At 47.2% G+C, this 21,310-nt stretch overlaps 1 protein-coding gene across 2 annotated transcripts in view; it reads left to right on the top strand.

Moving 5' to 3' along the window:
* Positions 1-21,310, top strand: part of INPPL1 (inositol polyphosphate phosphatase like 1) — a 1,017,870-nt gene that overhangs the window by 919,746 nt on the left and 76,814 nt on the right. For both annotated transcript variants that reach the window (XM_069640289.1, XM_069640290.1), the window contains one exon: positions 1,480-2,290. In XM_069640289.1, coding sequence (XP_069496390.1) covers positions 1,480-2,290 — 811 coding nt within the window. The remainder of the gene's footprint in view (positions 1-1,479; positions 2,291-21,310) is intronic.

Raw genomic sequence — 21,310 nt, 5'->3', positions numbered from 1 at the left:
ATTAGGCGGTTTGATCGATGAGTTTAGCAAGGGACCTGGTGTTTGAGATGGGGCAGTAGTTTTTGAGATCGAGGGGGTCGAGGGAAGTTTTTTTTTTTTTTAGAAGAGGCTTGACATGAGCAGTTTTGAACGCGTCAGGAAAAATTCCAGAGGAGAGGGAGTTGTTTATGATGGTTCTCGCGTATTCTCCTGCGCAGGTAGATGCAAATATTTCTTTGAGGGTTGAGGCTGGGCAGGGGTCTAGCGGGGAGCCGGATGGTTTCCGGGCGGAGAGAAGTTTGAGAAATTGGTCAGTTGATATTGGTGTGAACGAGTCGAAAGTCTGGTGGGTTGCAGGTGCCGGCGGTGGGTTTGCAAAGCGAAAATTTTGTTGTGTGGCCATTTTAGGGCACTAGCCATGTTTAGTAGCCATACTCGGTAAACGCGAATATGCACACTAGAAATAACCTAAAATGGTAAAAACATAATTGCTGCCACCAGCTTGTCTTTAGGCACATATAAAAGTAACTAAAAATCACAAGTGTAAAAGGCTAGGGTGATACAAACGTATCCCCTTTGCTCTGCATTGTAAGATGCTGTGTGCAATGTTCAAAAGTTACAAAAAGTAAAAAGACAAACATAGTTTCCCAGTACTGATAGTCTGAAGGACTATCCCCATTTGTTACCCCATATCAAATGAACAAATGGCCAGGGGAGTGAAGCTGAAGGCTTTACTTCCCCATATAAAGTCAGAACAGGTTAAAAAACAAAGCAAAAAGATTGGTGGTCCATAGAAACTATGGAAGAAAAGTTGCCAAAAGGGAAATCTTTTCTAACGTGCCCCACTAACATATCCTCCCACCCTCATCCATTTTCAGCCCGCAAGCACTCGTGTCACACATGTTCACCCACCCTTGTCTCTCGCCACCCTCTGCCTCGACCTGCTCTCCCCACACTAACTTAAAAAACTCAACACGCTAACACACAGGTAGCCAATAAAGAAAACTCTTATATTGCTTGGCGATTGGTCATGTTTGTTCATGAATAAGCTGGATGTTTGTGCATGCAGTTGTGTGGTGGTGAATGACCTTCATAGATTTGCACCCTGCCATATATACTGTTTTACACACGGTTGAATAAAGTTTTTATTGAAGAAATCATAGATGTCTTAAACCTTCCCACAATATTGTAATGTTTAAATGGGTTACTCCTCCCCGTATTCAAGAACCTTCCTTCCCAAGTGGATTTGGCAATAAATGGTCACTCGTTATGTGGGTTTTCAGCTGTTTTGGACTCCCATGATCCTTTGCCGCAGGCTAGAGTTCATGATCAAGTTTTAGTCCAAAACATCCATAGGACCATATAAGCAGTAACCAACAATTACATTAGAAATGCAGGACCACCAGATCCTAATTGATCTTTGCGGCTTCGTCCAGTTCCAGGTAACATTCGCTGCAAAAAACAGCTCTATTAACATTTGTTTTATATTTTTTGATGCAGGACTAAACAGGATGCCCAGGCAGACACCGATGGATCTGGCATGAAGAACTGTTTCAATAACCCTGCCTACTATGTACTTGAAGGGGTACCACACCAGCTTCTTACAGCAGATAGCCCGAACCCACAAACATTAACAAAACCCCCTGCTGCAAAGAACAAAGTGCAGGTCACGGTGCCTGTGCAACTCGAGAAGCGCCGCCGACCCTCCTTGAGTCACCCAGCGACCAGGGGAGAGGAGAGTTCATCAGATGATGATGTTGGTACCATGAACCTTCCACCCCCCGATTTCCCTCCGCCACCTCTGCCCAAGACTGTGGATTTTGAAATGGTTGAGAACCCTTTCTATGCTTCATCAAAAGAGCTGCAGGCCTTTGCTGTGCCCAAGCCCACTGTTGGCAGGGAAGAGTTGGATGCCAGGACTGCAGCCACGAAGCCCAAGGCTGGTGTGGCTTTTTGTGATCCCTTGGAGTCCAAGATGACTTGTAAGCCTCACCCACTGCCTCCCCACAGCACGTCACCCCATGTTGGAGTAACATTTGCTACAGAGCACCACAGCAGCACAAGACAATCGCAAGGTCCCATTGATGATCATTCCTTCTCCGTGTTGCAGATGGCCAGGACCTTGAGCGAGGTGGACTACACTGGTAGCCGGAGCGGCCCTGTGGGCAGGGGGCAGCAAAGCAGAAGCCACCTGCCAGAGAGGGGGCTGAATGAATTCCCTCTGCGAGGGTTCCATTCGGACTATAGCCAGCCCATGAGCTTCCCACCGCGCTGCATTAGGGAAAGCATCAAAGAAGACCTTGATGAAGAGGTGAGCTTGAAATTTACTTCTGTGGGGTGTGAATTGAGGGACGTTTACGCAGAACTAACATTATTTTCACCTGAATACATTAGGCGTGAAGAGGCTAGTGGTGTAGGAATGTACATTCTGAAATCTGAGATATACAATAGCATGTGGCTGCACATGTGCCTTGATGAGCGGCATAAGGGGGTAAGAAGTTTGGAGAGCAGGGGTGGGTAAGATTCGTGTTGGGTCCTAGCTTATTCACATGTTTCTTAGCCTTGGCTACAAAACACTCTGATGATTCTGATCCAGATAATATATATATTCAGGCAGCAGATAAATCAGAAATCCCTGACCATGCCAATGACCTGGCAAGCATAAGTGTCCAAAAAGTAACATAAATCAGTGTAGCTAGAGGCAGAAACACTTGTGTACAGGCGCATTATATATGCCATGTCGTATCATACCAAAATGAATGGTCCCGATCCTCCTCCTGAAAAGGAAGTTGGACCCTTTTGCTTCTGAAACAGGGTTTATGGGGCGCTCCTTCCGTGCATTATCCTAATGTGAAATCAAACCCACATTTTAATTTAGCCCAGTAGATCTAGAGTAGGTCACCCTTACTTTACAGGTGAACTTTTCTAAGGTGGATTTGAAATTGCCTTTGAGAAACCAAACCATTACTTTGATTCAGTTATAGTCTGCATTGGCAAAATGCTGCCGGTTGTTAGTGAAGTGCAGATTATTCAACCTGATTTAAAGTGCTTGTTTGTTTCTATAGTACTTCTGTCAGAAGGGTATTTCCTTCATTGGATGAGATCAATGTTTGCTTTTACAGAAGAACGAGCCTTTGCCCTTGACTGTTCCATTGTTTGGTGCTACGGTCACCGACAAACATGTATGCATGATTTCTGCCTCTTGTTGTGGCATGGTATGTGCCTCTTCAGTTGACATTGTTGGCTACTGAAAAATAGAATGGAGAGAAAAACAGATTGTTGCAGATTGATAGTTGTAAGTAGGGCACATACTCTCGTTTCATTGTGTCTACATGGGCAGCTGGAGACCTTAATTGTGTTTTTCAATTGACCTTAATTTGTGTGGTACGTGCTACGCCACAGGTATTCAGTTGATTGACTATTCTCATGTTCCAGTAGATCCTCTCTGGGTATCCCACTAGCACATTAAAGGTTTGGCTGCTCGTACCACCCTGACCACTGCATATAAGTGCATGACAGCATGTGTAGAACGCTTTCAAATGGAGATGCCATCAATGAATTGACTTGTCGTGTTTGGCCCTGCTCTGTTTCATAGAAGACGTCTGGCAACCAAGGTGAATATCAACTCTGAGAATTAAATGAGTCAATCTAAGGCAGGAATGAAATGCTGAGGGTTGTGAATCTGTGCAGATTCACATGCTTTCCATATTCTGCCATCTAGGGGTTGTTCTGATAAATGACAAAGGGCACCGACGTGGGCTCTCTGTCACACTATTCCTGTATTTTGTATACAGCTCGTTAACCATGATGCACAACGTATCCATGTTCTGAGGGTTTTTTCTGCCATTGGTTTGGTCCTAGGAATCTGAGCAGGAAACTTGATTGAGGCCTACGGTAGCTTGGTGTCTACCAGCTGTACCATAGATACCAGGAGATGTCATTAACCTGTAGTGCAGCAGACATTGGTCCGGCTGAGCCAGTGTACAGTACGTTTAATATTACAGAATATATTACCCACTGGCTCTCCTAGTCCCACACCCCTAGGTGGAGAAAACAGTTTAATTTTTGCACCCAATGCAACGTAAGTTACCTCAGCATTACACCCATGAGGTGTGTAACCTCTGTCGCCCTCGTGACCATGCCATGGCCAAATGCAAGGTGTGTAAATGCTTGAAGCTGAAAATGTAGAAATCCTGTTAAGTTCAGCACTCTGCAGCATTTGCCATGGACGCAGAGAAAGTAGACACCAAAGAGGATTTATACAGCCATTCTTTGAAAGGTTTTTCTGAGGTCCAGAGACAAGGCGAAAGGGGACTTGACTGACCATGAAGAAGACTTTGAGGGGGTGGGAATGAGACAATCCACTACAGATGGACTCCATCTCGACAGGGCCCAGTCGACAATGTGCACCCCATGCCAACCTTAACACCACTTCTTGTAAATCTTCTACTGCAGCCAAAATGAGTCATTCCCAGCTTCAGTTTTCGGCACCTTTCCTCTCGACACTAGATTATTGGCTTTTAAGCCAGCTTTAAAGTTATCCTACTATGTTCCATTGAAGCAGTCTCTGTGAGGTGCCCTCCACGTGCAAGAGTCCGAACAATCCACATATGAAGAGGAGTTTGAGGAGGGAGAAGTTCCCTTATACTCCTCAGCCAGAAGAGGTTCCAGGGCAGAGTCCATCATAGCGTGACACCTTGGACACGGTGCAGTCGCTAATGGACAAGAGAGAGAAAAGACTGGAAACGAAACACCAACTTGTGTTTTTAAACACAACAAAATATCGGCAAAGATATCAAGGGTATACACCCAGATGCCTTTGTGGAAACAGTGATATGGGCATATCCAAGCAAAGGACAACCCTGAGGATCCCATTGCTTACCCTACGGATTCCCCAGATGAGATCAAGCAACCTATTTAATACTCCCCGATTGAGGACCGTTGTTCATATGTTGTCCTTCGGAAGAGGTGACGGAGTAGATTCACAAATAAAATGCAGGACCAAAAGGATTGTATAGAGGAAACACTAGGTGAACCAAAAGCTGTTGCACATTCAATTTCTCTGTCAGACTCGGTCAACAGACAGAGTTGGCCCTTCAATTACCTGCCCACAAGTGGTTCCATCAATGTTTGGATTGAAAAGAAATCTAAACTATCTCCGGCTTTACCACTTTTTGTAAGGTACCGGTTTACACTAGGCTCCCTGGTAGTGACAATGTCGAGGAAAGGATTTGGGTCTATCGCTTCCTAATCAGAAGTCCACCAGAAAAAGAAAGCAAAAAGCTATTCAATAGCACCACAGTAACATAGAGCCTACTGTTGTTAGTTGTTAGATAGGTAGGATGATCCCTTTAGTAATAGGGAAAGAGAGGCCTTTTTTCATATAATTTTCAGACTCCTCCTATCGACCCCCCCACACTACATATTGCCAATGTCACAACTCTGACACATTGGCGGCAGATGAAATATTTGATACTACTCATGTGAGCAGAAGTGGACAGCCTTCTAACAAAGGGAGCTGTGGAGGAAGTGCCACAACAAGATTGAAATATGGATCTTGTCTATTTCCTTGTGCCCAAGGGTAGACAAGACAATGAGACCAGTCTTCGATCTAAGACCAGCCGACGCATTTGTAAAGACCACAAACATTTCACATGAGCACTCTGCAAAAGATCCTCACATTATTAAAGCAGGACGACTACATAGTGACCCTGATATGAAATATACATACCTTTTTATGTTTGCGGGGTCCTTGGACACCACTGCTAGGTATGCTTCGAAGTAGAACATGGATATTAGTACCACGGGTAGTCACAAAAGTACTATCAGTGTTCCCTGCATATTTACGCAGATGGGAGCCACGTTTTCCGAGAGCGAACACTGCCAAATAACCTGTTCTATGGGAAGGGGCCCACTGGGGAGGGTCGACAAACACGTTTTAGCTCACTCTACCTTTCACAGAGGAGAAGTATGCATTTGCATATCAGTCTGGTCCCACCCACCATTCCAGCACCAAACTGCTAGGCAATTCTCCTCTGATAAGAGTACCAACACCTTCTCTTCTTAGATCACGGTCTCAAATGAGCATCAACACAAAGCCATGTCTGCAAAACAGCCAAGCAACAACAATTATGCCCTCCTTTATTAACTAGGGTTTCCATAAATGCTCAGAAATTAAGCCTCTGCTCAAGCAAGGTCGAGAACTTCCTTAGGCCCAGCCCAGTTCCTAATCAAGCATTGGCATACCCGTCCGTGTAAAGAATCCATATATTCTTGGCTCGAGTTTCTCTTTATCAGCCAAATCGCATGATTTCAGTTAGAATAGTAATGAGGTTCTCAAGGATGATGGCTTCGTGCATTTACCTCATACCCCACGCATGACTCGCATGTGACCTTTCAAAGAATGCATCACTGCTCAATGCTCACTCTGTCAAAGGTTGCAAAGTGGATCTGGCACTGGTGCATGCAAAAGAGCATCTGGTTACAAGCACTGTGTACAGGGTTACATGCACAGCTAACCATGCTCCAGGGTTAGTCAATCGTGTAGCAGATACATGGCACAAAAACATGAATGATAGCTAGAGACAAATGCACTTCGATTCTCCACAAGTGGGGCACTCTGTCCAAAGTCTTAGTTGTGATAAAAACGCTCTCTAGATGAGTTGGTGAGAGATATTTGCATACATATAGGCCCACCCCCCCAACCCCAATTACTTTGCTTCACAGGTTGGTAGAGAAACGTCTTCAAGAGAAACGAAGAATCTTGATGGCCCACTCATGGATGCACCAAGTGTGGTATTCTCATCTGCTGCCCGTCATTCACAATGTGCTAAAGTACAAAGAGCACCAGATGGCACATCCCAACCCACAGGCCATGAACCCGTCAGCATGGCACCTCAAGTCATATCATTTGGACTCCTTAGTTTACCAAGACTGTGAATGGTCATCCTCTGTGAGGCTCTAGTGAAAGCCTAATGCCAATGCTTGCCACTTCAATAAATGGCTTGGCAGGCTGAAAACGATGGTCTGTAGGGTTGCCCTGAGCAATGCCCGTGGTTATGATTAATTCAAAACCTTCCAGCCATCACCTTTTTGTTTTGCTAACTTAAATGTTTGCTCTCTGGAGTAACAACAGGGGGTTTAGCCCAATCGATTGCTTTCCCACTGATATTGTATCATACTTGATCTACCTTTTACAATCAGACGTAATTTAAAACTCCCTCAAGGTGCATTTAGCAGCTTTTAACCATCTCCGCAGTCTAGAAGGGAACATGCACTGCATACACTTGATTTGTACACATGGAAACAGCAAAGACACACCGCTTGAGCATTCCATTCTTTCTCATTCGCCAAAGGGCAGCAGGGCTCTCCTGTTAGCAAGGTAAGCGTTGCTTGCTTGATAGTGCTTTGCATTCAAGAATTTTATTAAAGTGCACATACACTCCTGCTTTTTGCCCCTATTGCACACTCAGCACATCATACTGGTGCAACTCTGGCATTTATAGATGCTGTTGCTGTCTTGTGCCAGTAATCTGGATCACATGTCCCCCTAAATCCGCCTGCGGGTAAAATGGAAAGGACTGAATCAGAGCAGCCTCTGAAAGCAAATGTGTTATTGCGGTGGTGAAATCCTGGCACAAGCAATGCAAGAAATTACCACTGGAGGCCAGAGCCAAAGATTACTTGATTCTAAGGCATTATGTGATCTCCAGTATGAAAAGCAGCATCAAAAAGGGTTAAGTAGAAGTGAGATTAAGTGCGATCGATCAAAATGCAGACCAGTGTCCTTTCAGTAATCTCAGTAACTCGGTTCCTCTAGTATTCTCGCCTCCACACCTCAGTCTGGTACCAGGGAAGAAGCCACTGTGATCCCGCGTGTGCACTCTTCGGTCATCACCCATCAGATGTCTGCTGTAGGAGGTAGCTACTCGGGGTGGTGGGGCAAATCCTGAATAGTCTGCATGGCTTCCAGGTTCGGCTGATTCCAACTTCCAAAATAACATGCTACTTGTTTTAGCGTATTTACCTTTTGATCTGGTGTAAAAATGTAAACCCATTGTGAAGAACAGGTTGCGCTGATCAGACGTTAAAGGCCGAATCATTTGCACCATTCCCCGAAGCGATGTATGAGCAAACCGCTTGGCACAGTTGCACATTTTCTTCCTCCCTGAAGCAAGCTGTCCAGGTTTCTGCGCTCACGGTTAAAATTCTGAAACACACATATATTTCACTCTTCTTTTTAACTGTTTTCATAATGTGCCTTTTCCCACGTGATTACTGTTGATGCTTTCTGGCCTGCTACAGATACTTTAGATTCAATTTGTAAAGCAGCAACATTGAGTTATTGTCACAGTTTCACACAGCATTACTGTCTTGACACTCAGATAAGAGCAGACTCACAGGTGGGACATATGGTACTGAAACACCGGTTTAGCACATTGCCGACAGGTCACCCACTTCCTACTTGACAATCTATGAACAGCATGTGAATCTAGACAGATTCACAAGCCTCAAGATGAATGTTCTTTACCGGGTATTAGTCTTTCTGTGACTTGTATCAGTTCAGAATCACGTGAGCCCACCCATCCTCCCCACATATTTATGCAATATCTATTTTGTGGTGGTACATTAATAATGTTGATCATGACTGTGCTACCTTCAAATGTTTTCATTGTGAAGGCATCATGGAACAAGACACAGAATACCGATTCAAAGTTCAAAATCAAATGGTTTATTAAATCAAATGTCAGGATGGTTGAAGGTCTAACTTGCCCTATTTCAGTGGTCTTCAAACTGTTTTTGGCCTGCCCCCCGCCCCCAAAATGCCAAATGGACAGTATGTACAAATGGCTATGAACTATTGTGCGCCGTCACCGCACCCTACGCCCAGTATAGTCCTGGGCTCCCCCACCTGCTCCCATCAGTCGCTGGGCTCCCTCATCCCATCACAGACCTTGGGCTCTCCCCATCCTGCTCCCACCACTATCCCATGGCTCTCGCCACCACGTTCCCAGCAGAGTCCGAGGGCCGGTGCCGGCTGGTAAATTTTTTAAGTGGAGGGGCATAAATATTTCCCCCAAAAATGCCATAGCGACCGAGCGCAGCGAGGGAAGACCGAAGCAATCGAGAGAGGTTCGGGGGGGTTTCCCCTGTGAATTCTTTTAAAATAATGGGTTAAAATGTTGCATTGAGGAGTATACTTAAAAGAAAAATGGGTAAAAAGCCAAACAGTTTGCTATTGGTGCTGGGGGACTCAGGGGGCCTGTATGACATTTTTTACAGGACATCTATGTCCAGTAAAAGATACCATCCCTGTCCCCCACCGGGCCTAACACAATCAACGTGATTGTGTGTATGCAAGGCACTGGGGTGCCAAGGGGGAAAGCATGGTATTTTTGACTGGACATCTGATAGATATCAGGTAAAAAAATACCATCCCTGTCCCCTGTACTCCATAGCACCTCAGAGGGAGAGCTGATTTTGCCAGGTGAGTAGGGGGATTGTGCAACAAAGGCATTTTTTAAATGCCTTTGTTGTACAAACCTCCTTCCTCACCCCCTCTATCCTCCACTTGCCAAAATCAGCTCAACGGACCAAAACAAACACACACATTCACACAGCAATCACTCCATCATTCACACGAGCACCTATCACCATACACTCACTCATAACACAAGCATACACGCATCCACACACATATTTTAAATATAAAATAAATTAATATAAACGTACCTTTTGCAAGGGGCTGCGGATGGGTGCTGAAATGCCCCGCTCCAGACTGCTTTGTCCGTATGTGCGAGGAGGCGCAGGAGCTCCCCCTCGCACATGCAGTGTGCCAATTTCCAATGAGCTATGCAAGGCTGGCGAAGCAAAACACCCCCAGCCTTGCATGGCTAAGTGAGCATGTGCGGCTGGGGAACTGAACTGTCAAAGGGAAACCGTGTTTCCCTTTGACAGTTCAGCCAGCCCAAGAGCACTCCCTCAGCTGGAAAAAGCAGCTGAGGGAGTGCTTAGCGTTTCACTGGACTGGCTCCTTGGCTCCTCCATAATGGGTGAGGGGGCCACTGGGCCCCCTCGTCATTCTGGGTGAGCCGCTAGGCTCGGGCTGGCCTATAGGGCCATAGGGCAATGCAAAATGCTAGTGTAGGCCAGTCAAAATGGCCACTTCTTTGGCCATGTGGGCCAGTTTCAGTTACTTCACTATGCAGCTAGTAATTTTGACCATTGTTGCTGAATAAATATACTTTAAATATCACAATTTGCGTACATTTTAACAAAAAACAACCCTGTGGGTACTATTCAAACAATCTGTGACTAAAGGAATGAATTACCCTTTGCAACTGTGGGCCGCTTTTTCATTGGTGCCTGAGACCGTTTGATGCTCCAGGCAGACCATGTGAGCCACCCCTGCCCAATTCCTCCAATCTAAAGAAAAGTTTTTTTTATTTTTTATTACACATTTAATTCTGGGCTCTCGCACTGCCCAACACCTCTAAAACCCCCTCCCCACACCACCACTGCCCCCCCCACCGGGATGGATTTGCGCCCCCCTGCGGGTGCACGCCCCACAGTTTGAAGACCTATGTGCTATGCTAAGGTGGGATCTCCCTACGTGAACGAAACAAAGGAAAGTCTGAGTCAAAGAGTTCAACTTAAAAGCCTGTATATGTGTGCAAAAACCTATTCTTGCCCTCACAACTAAAGCTAAACAATGTGTAGGGATGTCAATCAAAGAAATGGTGATCAAAGCAAAGTTCTGAGCCTCTTCCAGCTCTTGGCTTCGTTTTCAGCTCCCCTACCCCAAGTTCAAGAAAGTTCCACAAATCCTTGAGGTTCCCTTCCCCAGGTTCAGGGCAACACAGTTCAAAGGAAATGGGGCTTGAGGCTCTGTCCTCAAGACAACATTTGCAGTTCATCAATTCCCAGGGTTCCCTTCCCCAAGACTACAACGTAGCAGCTTGCACTTGTTTCAGTCGCTCAATGTTTACCACAACTCCAGGTCAACTTGACCCTCCTTCTGGATTGCATCAACAGTTCAGTTGCAGTGCTCCTTCTTGGCTTATTTCACAATATCTTTGGCTTTTTACAATTTTAGGGCTCCCTGGTCTAGGCACAGTTTTCAGACCACACGGTCCACCCATCACAGGTCATGCAACCAGGAGTCCTAGGCTCTTCAGCCCACACAGGTTCTTCTGTATTTGCCCCTGTGTACAGATTCCCATTCACTTAGCTTATCCTTGTCAGCCTCTTTTCCTTTCCAGATGGGGAAAAGGTGCAGGTGGAGCTAGGTCACCTGGCCTAAGCCCCACCCACCTGGTGCCTGCCTGGTGGCCGCTCTTTTTCCACTTAGCAAGCTCCGCCCACCTGGTTCCTTCCTGTTTGCCGCTCTTTTTTTCCCTACTTAAGGAGCCCTCCAGCCTCTCTTCCTTTGCAGATGGGGAGCAGGTGCAAGTGGATCTTGGTCACCTGGCCTAAGCCCCGCCCACCTTGTGCCTTCTTGGTTGCCGCTCTTTTTTCCCAATTAGGAAACCCCACCCACCTGGTGCCTTCCTGGTTGCCATTCTTTTTCCTCACTTAGCAAGCCCTGCCCACCTGGCGCCTTCCTGGTTGCCACTCTTTTTCCCTACTTAAGGAGTCCTCCAGCCTCTTTTCCTTTGCAGATGTGGAGCAGGTGCAAGTGGATCTAGGTCACCTGGCCTACACACTGCCCACCTTCTTAGCCCTGCCTCTTCCTTCCTGCTCTTAACTCTAAGATCAAGGGCGTCTTTTGCACGGGCGTCCGAAGCTAAGGGCAGTCGAAGAAAAAGGCAATTTCTGTTTGGACTTGTTCAGACCAGGAGGATCCAGGGTCCGAACTCCTGCTCAGACAGCAGGTAAGCATGCACCAACATGTGTTTACTCCCTCTGTCCCCACAGGCCATCCCCAACCCTCTTGTCCCCCTGCGATGTTCCCTTGTGCCCCCCCCCCTTCTCGCACACAGGTGTTGCCTGTTTTGCTGGATTCTTCTACCCTGCTCCCCCTCCCACACTCCAGCCTACTTCTGCAGGAGTCTGTCCTGATACATTCTGGTTTCACCATTACAGTTTTGTAGCCAATGCTGGATTTGACTTTTATGGACTTCATTGATTCAAGGTGCGTCACCATTTCTCATGGTGGCCCTGAATCATGCTGTTCCCATCTTCATCTTGTACCCAGGCTTGCAACATTGTGTTACTACTGACTTCTGCAATTGTATTCACTCTCCCCTCTTGCTTCTCCACTCTTTTTGACTGCTTACTCTCTGTTCTCTCCTCTCCCTTTCTCCCTTTTCCCAACTCCTCCCCTTACTTTCTTCTATGCACTTACTCTCTCAGAATTGTCCCTGGACCTAGAATGATAGCAACCTCACCTGTCTCCTCCCCCCTCCACTTACTTGTTTCCCCCCCACCCCCAGCACTATCTGAAATGTCTTCAGCCCTAGTACGATAGTCGCTTGTTTTGTTCCTCCACTCCCTTTCTGCACCCCTTTGTTTTCTCCGGCTCTACCAGAAATGTCGTCGGGCCTAGTACGGTAGTCGCCTGTCTGTTTCCATTTCCTTCCCACTCTCCCCCTCCCTCCTTTCCTTATCTATGTCTCAGCTCTTGCACTATCTGAAATGTCGTCAGGCCGAGTACGATAGTTAATTTCACATCCTTACTATTCATGGCCTGTAAGAATGTCTTTGTATTTTCCCTTGTTCCCTCCCTTGCCTTGAAGCGCTTTGAAACACATTGTGTATAGGCGCTATATAAATAAACTATCATATCTTGTCTTTATGTGCAAGTGCACACTCTCCTGGCTTCTCCTGGTTGGCCTCTTGGCTTTGCCATAATGTGTCATACATCTCATGCCAGTCATTGGCCTTGACGCACTGTTTCTATTCATAAAGTTCACTCTGTGGTGGTTTTCAATATTCCCCACCTTTCTGTCATGCTCTTTCATACGTGCGCTCTTATTTCGTGATTGCTTTCAAATGGGCACACTCCCTTTTAACTTTCTTCAGCTAATAGCTTTTCCCCGCAACGTTTTTATACAGTTTGGTATTCAATATGCATGATTTTACTTTGCTTCAAGTTTTCATTCAGTTCAGTACTCAGTATTAAATTTGATTCATGCGGCAGCCTCGCTGCTTCCCTTCTGCTTTGCCGGCAGACGGCCGGCCACTGCAAGCCCCGCTGGCACTCCGGGTGCTTCCCTGCACACGCTGGTAGCTCTGCTCCTCTTCCATTAATGGCATCCTCTCTCCCTTCTTCCTTGTCCGCAGCTCCAGCTGCTTTCTCCCGACCATGGAGGCTCACACACCTGTGGAAGTCTAACTGCCCAACTTGCCCTTGGGCTCCACAGGTCTTCTGGGACTTCTATCGGCGTCCTGGATTTCTCTAACGTCTCACCACGGCTGCCTCCTCACACGCAGGGTCCCCTGCTGGTCTCTTCCACACAGGCCTCCCAGTTGGCCGTCCACTTGCTGCTCTCTGCCACTCCTCGTATACACATGCAACCACTTGACAGGTTGCAGGTCTGACCATGTATCGGGAGGATAGCTCAGTGGCAACGTGCTCGCCTTGGAAGCAAGCCGACATGGAGAACCACAGGTTCGATTCCCGGGTCTGCGCTTAGAAACCTCTGGGTATTAAGCGCGTTATAAATATCATATCATATACTTCTCAGTTGGATTTGCCTGTCTGTAGTTAGAGGGACATACTTGACCTTCACAGTACTTTGCAGGCATCTTCCTCGTCCCAGTACTAGTGGTGAAAGGAGATACTACTGTTCATTACTCCTAGCCGCCTCTTCCTCGTCCCAGTCCCAGTACTGTCATAGGTAAAGAGTGGGAAAATAAAGGGAGATGTTTTACAATAGCCCATAAAGGACGGGGGAGGTTTAGGTTGGTTTTCAATGGCGAAAGCGGTATACCATGTCTCGCCTGTGTGCACCCTACTACCAATTTCCAAGGACTCAGGGGATCATCCCTTGCTTCTCCACCCCCAGGGTCAAGATTCAAAAGTGATGGCCTTTCCCTGGCCATCTGAGAAGAGGATGTATGCAGAGTAGGAGGGAGGATACCCTCAGCAGACCCTCCAGCTTATAGCGATTTTGCGATCCTGCAAAATGCCGCGAAAACGGCCGTTTTGCGCAAAAAATGCCGCAAAAACGGCCGTTTTGTGCAGAAACAGCATCTTTAAAAAAATCCAAATGTATTTTCTGGGTCGCATTTTACAGCGGCAGGCACCTGGAGGGCCTGTCCCTGTGAAAGGCGCTGGGAGCTTGCAGAATGACAATCTATTGAATGTTAAAATTTGACCTATTTCGTCCAGTACTATTTGATTTTTTATAAATACTGAACATGTGTTGCGGGGGTGTCACCCACTGCCCATGTTCAGTATTTTTGGTCTAGCGTGATTGCAGAAGTGTTTTCCCCTTTTTCCTCAAAATTGGAAGCGGGGACAGAAATAAAAGAAAATAACTAAAAAAGGTCCCCGCGTTAGAGGGACGGATCTGGCACCGCAGGGTTGCAGGGGAAGTGGCAGCAACCAAGCAGTTAACTAGGGGAGCGCGTGGGGTGGTGGTGAAAGGTACATTTTGAGTTGTTTGGCTGAAGTGCAAATCAATTCGCAGCGAAATTGACTACGGTCAATTCCGCCGCAAATAATTACACCTCGGTCAAACCACCCAAAACACCATTGAAGGCAGCTGGCCAGCGCACAATTTGCGATACAGCTCAAGCCTGTGGAAATGCGCCGGTCACCTTTGAGAATAAGGTGACCTGCTCATTTCCAAAAATGGGTTGTCTAAAAATAGCATATCCTCTGTTCTTTTTATAAATGCCCCATTATTTGAGGAAGTGGGTCAAAATCTACATTTTAAAAACATAAAAAAATGATTACACTAGGAGGGAGGGGGAGAGTGATGGGTGAGATGTGATGTAATAGGCAAGAAAGCAGAGGGAGAACAGTGGGTCAGAGGAGGAAGCGCTGCACAAGAGAGCGGAGGAAGCAGTGATGCAGTGGGCCAGAAATCTGAGAGCGAGCAGAGGTACAGAAAGTAGAGGGAGCGTGTGGTCAGTGAGCCAGAAAGCAGAAAGGAAGCAGTTCGCCGGAAAGAGGCAGTGAGCTGCAGATTGGAGAAAAAGGATGAGGGAAGAGTGCGATTGAATGGGAGAAAAGATGCAGAAGCAGCACAAAAGAATGAAGGACTGTATATTGCGGGAGGAATTGAGTGTAAGGTGTGAGTTGGGAGTATGATTTGGAGTGTTGCAGGGGATGGGCAGTGCAAATTGTGACTTGACAGTCTGTATGACAGAGTGAGAGGTTAAGGAATGTAAGTTGTGATGGGAGAGTTGGTGAGATGTGTGTTGGTGAGAGAGGTGTGTGGGTGTTTGGGGGATTGGAGAACATAGAAGGGGAATATTTTCAGCATTACAACTGATAATGATCAATTTAGTTAATACTATTAAACAGGCATGAACATTAAACCAGAAATGTAGCCAAATCAAACACTGTTCTGTCAAGCCAGAGACATCTGGGACTCTTACTATTAAATTAATACAAAGATACATAATAATGATACCCTGGCTCTCTTGTAGCCTTGCACTCTGCCTATTTCCTGCAATGTGGCAATCTTACACCCTCCAGTTAATACAAAATGTCCCGCAAAAATGCTGCAATAAATAGTTTTGTGCCGCAAAATTTGCCATTTCATGCCGCAAAATCCTGGAAGGTTTGCCTCAGGTTTCTCATAGCATGCAGAAAATGTATATAACACAAAGATGGCCTAACCAAACAATTCACATGCACTTTGTCATGCGTTACTCTTTTTTTAAAAAAAAGATTTACCAATAAATATTTAGATTTCAAGCAGTCTTTCAATGAAGAAGAGAGCATTACTGGCTTTGGGTGTATTAATCCCCCACATATCTTATATCATGTTTGAAAAGATATTTTCAACGTTTTTCTATGCCTGTAGAGAACATTCAATGGTTGAACTACCTTGCCCTTTTCGTTATGGGCTGCAGCGTTTCATATTTTTAAATGTGTACACATGCACAACATATCAACTAGAAAACATACATACATACAGTCTTAAAACAGATACCTGAATCCTTACAAAAACTTGTGTATGTTACACTGTGTAAAAGGCGCAGGTTTAAGTTGGATCACTCGTTGCTTGGTGAGGGCCAGTCCTAAAAGTGTAAAATATCCCAGTCAAATGGTCACAACATGTGCAAAATCCAAACCACAGGGCATTGGAACAAGTATATGCACCAAAGGAAATCAATTCCTCAAATAATTGACATTGGGAGTACACTATTCCACTCTGCACCCCTTGATTGAATGCACCTGTACCTATTCCCGGAGTACACAAACCTTTCATGTGCGGTGAACCCTAGGTGTTGGGGAAATAAATTGTGTGTAACCCATTCTCTGTTCATGGATTAAAAGGACCCATTCACGGTCGGCGTCGCTGGACATTAACTCTTAATTGAGACAGGTACTGAGAGTGGCAGAAGTTCCTAATGTCCTGCCTTCCCTGGACGTTTCGGCACAATCAAGTGGTCAGCCTTCATCTGGACCATGAATGGGGGTCTCCTGTTGGAAAACACCAAGATCCACATTACTGGGTTGTTCAATATAATGTAACAGAAACAGACTGCAAAGTACTGCTCCTAGCAGCCCATTAGTTACTAACCTTCAGTTGAACAAACCCCTTCCCAAACACGGATGGACGGCGGTGGAGATGATAGGAGTTGTTTCGAAGCTTTATGCAGGGGAGTTATGAATTGCCCTGCCTACATAGATCTGAAATACAAAGATATACCAAACTTTGTCAGATCGAATTCATGAATGTTACCATGCATACATTCAAGCTGATGCATCCACGATTAAAATACCTGAATTGGCCAGCGCTTCACTTGGTGGGAGAGGCAGTTCCTTCAGGCTCAATGGACTTGTGTGTGTCTTTAGTTAATAGGAGGTCCTGAATCTTGAAAGGAAACGCAACGAGCGCAAGGTGTGGGGCCTGGAGCTCAACCCATGCAGTATTTAATACTGATCTGGTATGTAGCATGATCATATGTGAAATTAATATTGTATCTTAAGCCTGAAGCAAGGGAGCTGTATACAGCTACCAGCATACTTTGCCAAACGATAACTCTATCCGGGCTGTGGACGGAGTGCAGATTACTCGTCTCACCTGTAGGGAACTGTCTACACATAGGAGCCCTTTCACTGAGCTTCCATGTGCTGTAGTCCGCAGGCTGTGCTTGTGTGAGCGCATACTAGTGCAGAAAAGCGAAGGGGATTCCTAGCAATTCTAATACCTTGAATTCAAGCAGTCTTGCTTCCCGGATGCGGACGCCATCGTCGTGGGTGCATGCTAACCCTGGCTCCTGTGATTGCGTGTCCTCAAGTGTTGTGCAGCTTCAGGGGCTGGCATGTTATAAGGTACACATCTGCATACAATGGTATGTAAACGGCCTCTGTGGCGCTTATGTAAATAAACCTAGAGTGGTGTGTAGGCTTTAATTGGAGTCCTCGTTAATGAAGCTTACATGATCAATGTTGTTAGAAGAGGACATGCTAATCTGCTAAAGTGTTAATTTTACATGACATAATCCCATGTCAGAGTGGTAAGGCACATAGTGAGGACACACATTTAGGGGAATACCTTCAAGTCACAGCAACTCGTGCAAAAGGAGAAGCACCCCATTATCAGATCTATTTAACACCAAACAAGGGATGCAAAATCTATCTCCTTCTATGCTGTTGGGTTGCACTTCTCGCGTGCAGGGGCGTGAATTCATTGAGACCTTTACGTTGTGTCTGGAGTTTGTGGATCAGCCACGCTTCTTTGTGTAGGAGCGCATTGGTCACATTGGTGTTGGAGCCCACTACATCAGCAACCCACCAAAGCATATCACCTGGGCCGTGCTGGTACGCAATATGGTGAGACCCCAAAGCGGCTGTATGGGCCCTGCACCAGATTTTTGAACGATAATCCCCTATTCCTTTATCAACAGGGCGGCTTGTCTGTCCAATATATTGCAGCCCACACTGGCATTGGATCACTTATGCCACTTTGGTGGTCTTACAGTTGGGGAAATGGCAGAGAGTCCAGTCCCTCTGGTAAACTGGGAAGGATTTTATTTTTATACTAAACCTGCACACTGTACACATCCTGCATGGGTGGTGTCCTGCAATTTCCCTCAGGTTCCATATTGAGCTTCTTCTCTCAGCCCGAATGTGTAGGACATTCCTGCAGATTGCATGATCGCGCCATCCGTGGAAGTTCTCCTGGAAGGCTCAATTGTACAATGGGCCAAAAAGTTTTGATCGAAGACTTGTTTGCCTGTGCCAAAGGTGGTTACACATGTGAGTCGGTTGTCTGAATTACACCTGTCATGTGCAGCAAACACTGTCTCCATTGGAGTGCATTTGGCCCTCTTTTGAGATTTAAAGTAATTTCATGGTGTACAGCCTCGCTTGTAGTCTCTTTTCCAAGTCATTGGGCCTCATTCCGAGTCGGGCGGCAGGGGATACCGGGCACCGGTAAGGAGACCGATGCCAGTAATCCCCTACCGCCCGATTCAGAGGTCCCCTAACGGGACCCGTAAGGGGACCAGGGCGCAAATAACTGGCTTGCCATTCGCGAGCCCGTTATTTGCGGCATTCCCATTGAGCCCTATGGGGACTCAAATGGGAATGGGGATTGGTTCGGTCAATGGGGACTTACCGGTCCCGCAAAGGTCAGACTACACCGGTAAGTCCCCATTGAACGAGACTGGTACCGGACCCATTATTGGAGGCAGTCATGGTGCAAATAGCGCCATGACTACCTCCAATCTTGGAATGAGGCCCATTGTAATGGAGTTGATAGTCTGATATATCCGAACAATTCCTTCGGATCGGATCCTGAAGTACTGTCCAGATGGAAGATTTTCCTTCAACGTTCTTGGATGGTGGCTTTTGAAGTGGAGTGAGTGTTTCTACCAGTACTTTCCTTGTACCGATTGCACGTAAGTTTACCTTCTTTGTTTTGGATAATAAGGGCCAAGAAATGAATACAACTTAAAATGCTTGACAAGGGGAACTCTATCTCTGGTGTTCTCTTTTTTTAACCAGGTGTGAAATTCAATGAGGGCACATAATTCTATATCCTCCTGCTTGTCTGCCAACTCCTTGAGTGCTCTCTTAAGTGGCACAATTACTCGAGTCCCTGTTGTGCATTCTTCCTCCACCAGGGAGGCTCGCCCCTCAAGCTCACCTAGTCTCTCCCCCCCGTTTATCCAAGCGCACCTGCATGTGGTCCACTTTACACGTGAGAGTGTCGATTTCCCCATCCAGTGACTGTAGATTGGCCTGTAGTTGGTTAAACATAGTTTTGGTGTCATTGAATGCACCACTGGGATCAAGGGGTTGAGACTGAGGGTTCCCCTCCGGGGAGTCCTCGACAGCCTTTGGATTCTTCATTGATGCAGGGCTATCAAAATGCAACTTTGATTGTGGTTTACCCATTATATGTGACTTAGACATAATGACACTCTAGCACCCGGTGGTGGGGGCAGGGGGGCACCACACACACCTCCAGTGCTTGAGGCTCGCAGTCTTATCACACTATTTGGGCAGCGCAATGGTATCGGCTCGTCTCACTGTTCACTAGCACCAGTCGCCACTGCCGAGAGCCAAACCGTATGGCTACCCTTGAGTGTCCGCCTCCTCACGGGGCCCAGTCGTGCTGCACTGCGTTCTAATGGTCAAAATTACCACCTCCGCCCCTTCCATGGACCAAGTGCACATGGCGCTGTGTTCCCACTCCTAGTCTGCCCTGGGCACTCACCCGGATGGGCCTTTGCCCCGCCTCACCTTAGTCACACTGACCAGTTCGCAGTAGGGGTATCTGCAGGTCCTCCGGATGTGCTGGCATACAGGTGTCCCCCTTGCCCTGCGTTGCAGTGCCTGCGCTCAGCACTTCACTGCTGGCACTGAGGACCAAGCGTCTCTGAGGCCCTCGGGGCCCTACCTCTCACCTGGACACCCGGTTCCGCCTCACATACCACATAGCAGACAGAAGTAGACCCTCCCACCCCCCTAGCAGATCCACAGTAATCCTTCCCCCATGGTACAAGATGGGCACAGTATACAGCCAATCCGGTTTCCCCGTGATGTTGTCTAACCCTCCAGCTAGTCAGGGGCAGCTCTCAGTACTGTAGCAACTTCCAACGTTCTGAGCGGGTGTAAATAAACCACCCTAAAGTGGTCCCCGCAGCTTGCAAACAAGACTCTAACAAATTAGCATGGAGGATAGTCTTATCATTGTGCCCGTTGGGTGCAATCTTTGGAAGCAGCACTCTGCCTTTCCTCTGCTGCTTAGCCTCTGCACCACACTTTCCTGGATGTTCCTAATCTGCTTTTCTCCTTCCACGGATACAGCCATGGCAGCCCGGTCCCTGACTGCTCCGAGACTTGCCCGGTACCTTCAGGGGACCCCGGGCCTGCACACTGCGTTATGCCCCTCGGCGGCAGCGCCGCTCACCGCTGGGGGCAGGGCTTTCCCCTCTCCACCATTGTTTCTGCACGGCCCACGTCCCTACGGTGCTGTTCTCCTGTCATCGGGCACCACAGCAGGCAGCGGTGCCTCGCTGTGCAGTCCTCCAGACGTCCCCTGTAGCTAAGGCCCACTGTGGGTGCAGCTCCCGATCTCCCTGCAGCACAGCATGCCCACCTCCACCGGCCGTCTCACACGCTAGGTAGCGTGAGCTCCTTAGGTCCAGCCCACTCCACGGTTTGCATGCCACGGCACTTCAAGGAGGGCTGGAGGCTCCACACTTCACTGAGACACAGCCAGTAAGTGCACTCATACACCCGAAGACCCGCGCATAACCACGGTGCCGTGCGAAAGGCTGTCAGGATTTCATCCGGATTAATGAAAGCGCCCCCTTGCTTGGCCTTCTCCCTCTGGCACGCCGGTTGCTCTGTGTTTCTGGCTCCGTGCTAGAGCGGCTCTGTTGCACGCCGGCTGTGCGTTCTCCTTCCTTACGCACAGGGCGCTTTCCCTACGTCCCTCGGTTCTTTGCTCTCTCTCTCAGCCTACTCTCGCCTCTCTCTCGTTGGTCTCGCATCCCTTTTCGGCCTCCTCGAAGTCCATTGGAAGCTTGAATTTAAAGGGATCTCTTCCATTTCGTGTCCTTCATAATGTAACTTCATGTTCTCTTCATGGGTTTGATAACAGTTTGGTATCTTGTAGAAGTCCATATAAGCCATTACTTGGAGGCCATCGGGGAGTTCCTCACATGGAGTGAATCCTTGTCCCTAAAG

This window comes from Ambystoma mexicanum, chromosome 7q (assembly GCF_040938575.1).
Source record: "Ambystoma mexicanum isolate Mex_15411 chromosome 7q, UKY_AmexF1_1, whole genome shotgun sequence".
NCBI classification, from domain to species: domain Eukaryota; kingdom Metazoa; phylum Chordata; class Amphibia; order Caudata; family Ambystomatidae; genus Ambystoma; species Ambystoma mexicanum.
Note: the sequence above shows the minus strand (reverse complement) of the source record. Positions and strands in the feature narration are given on the sequence as shown.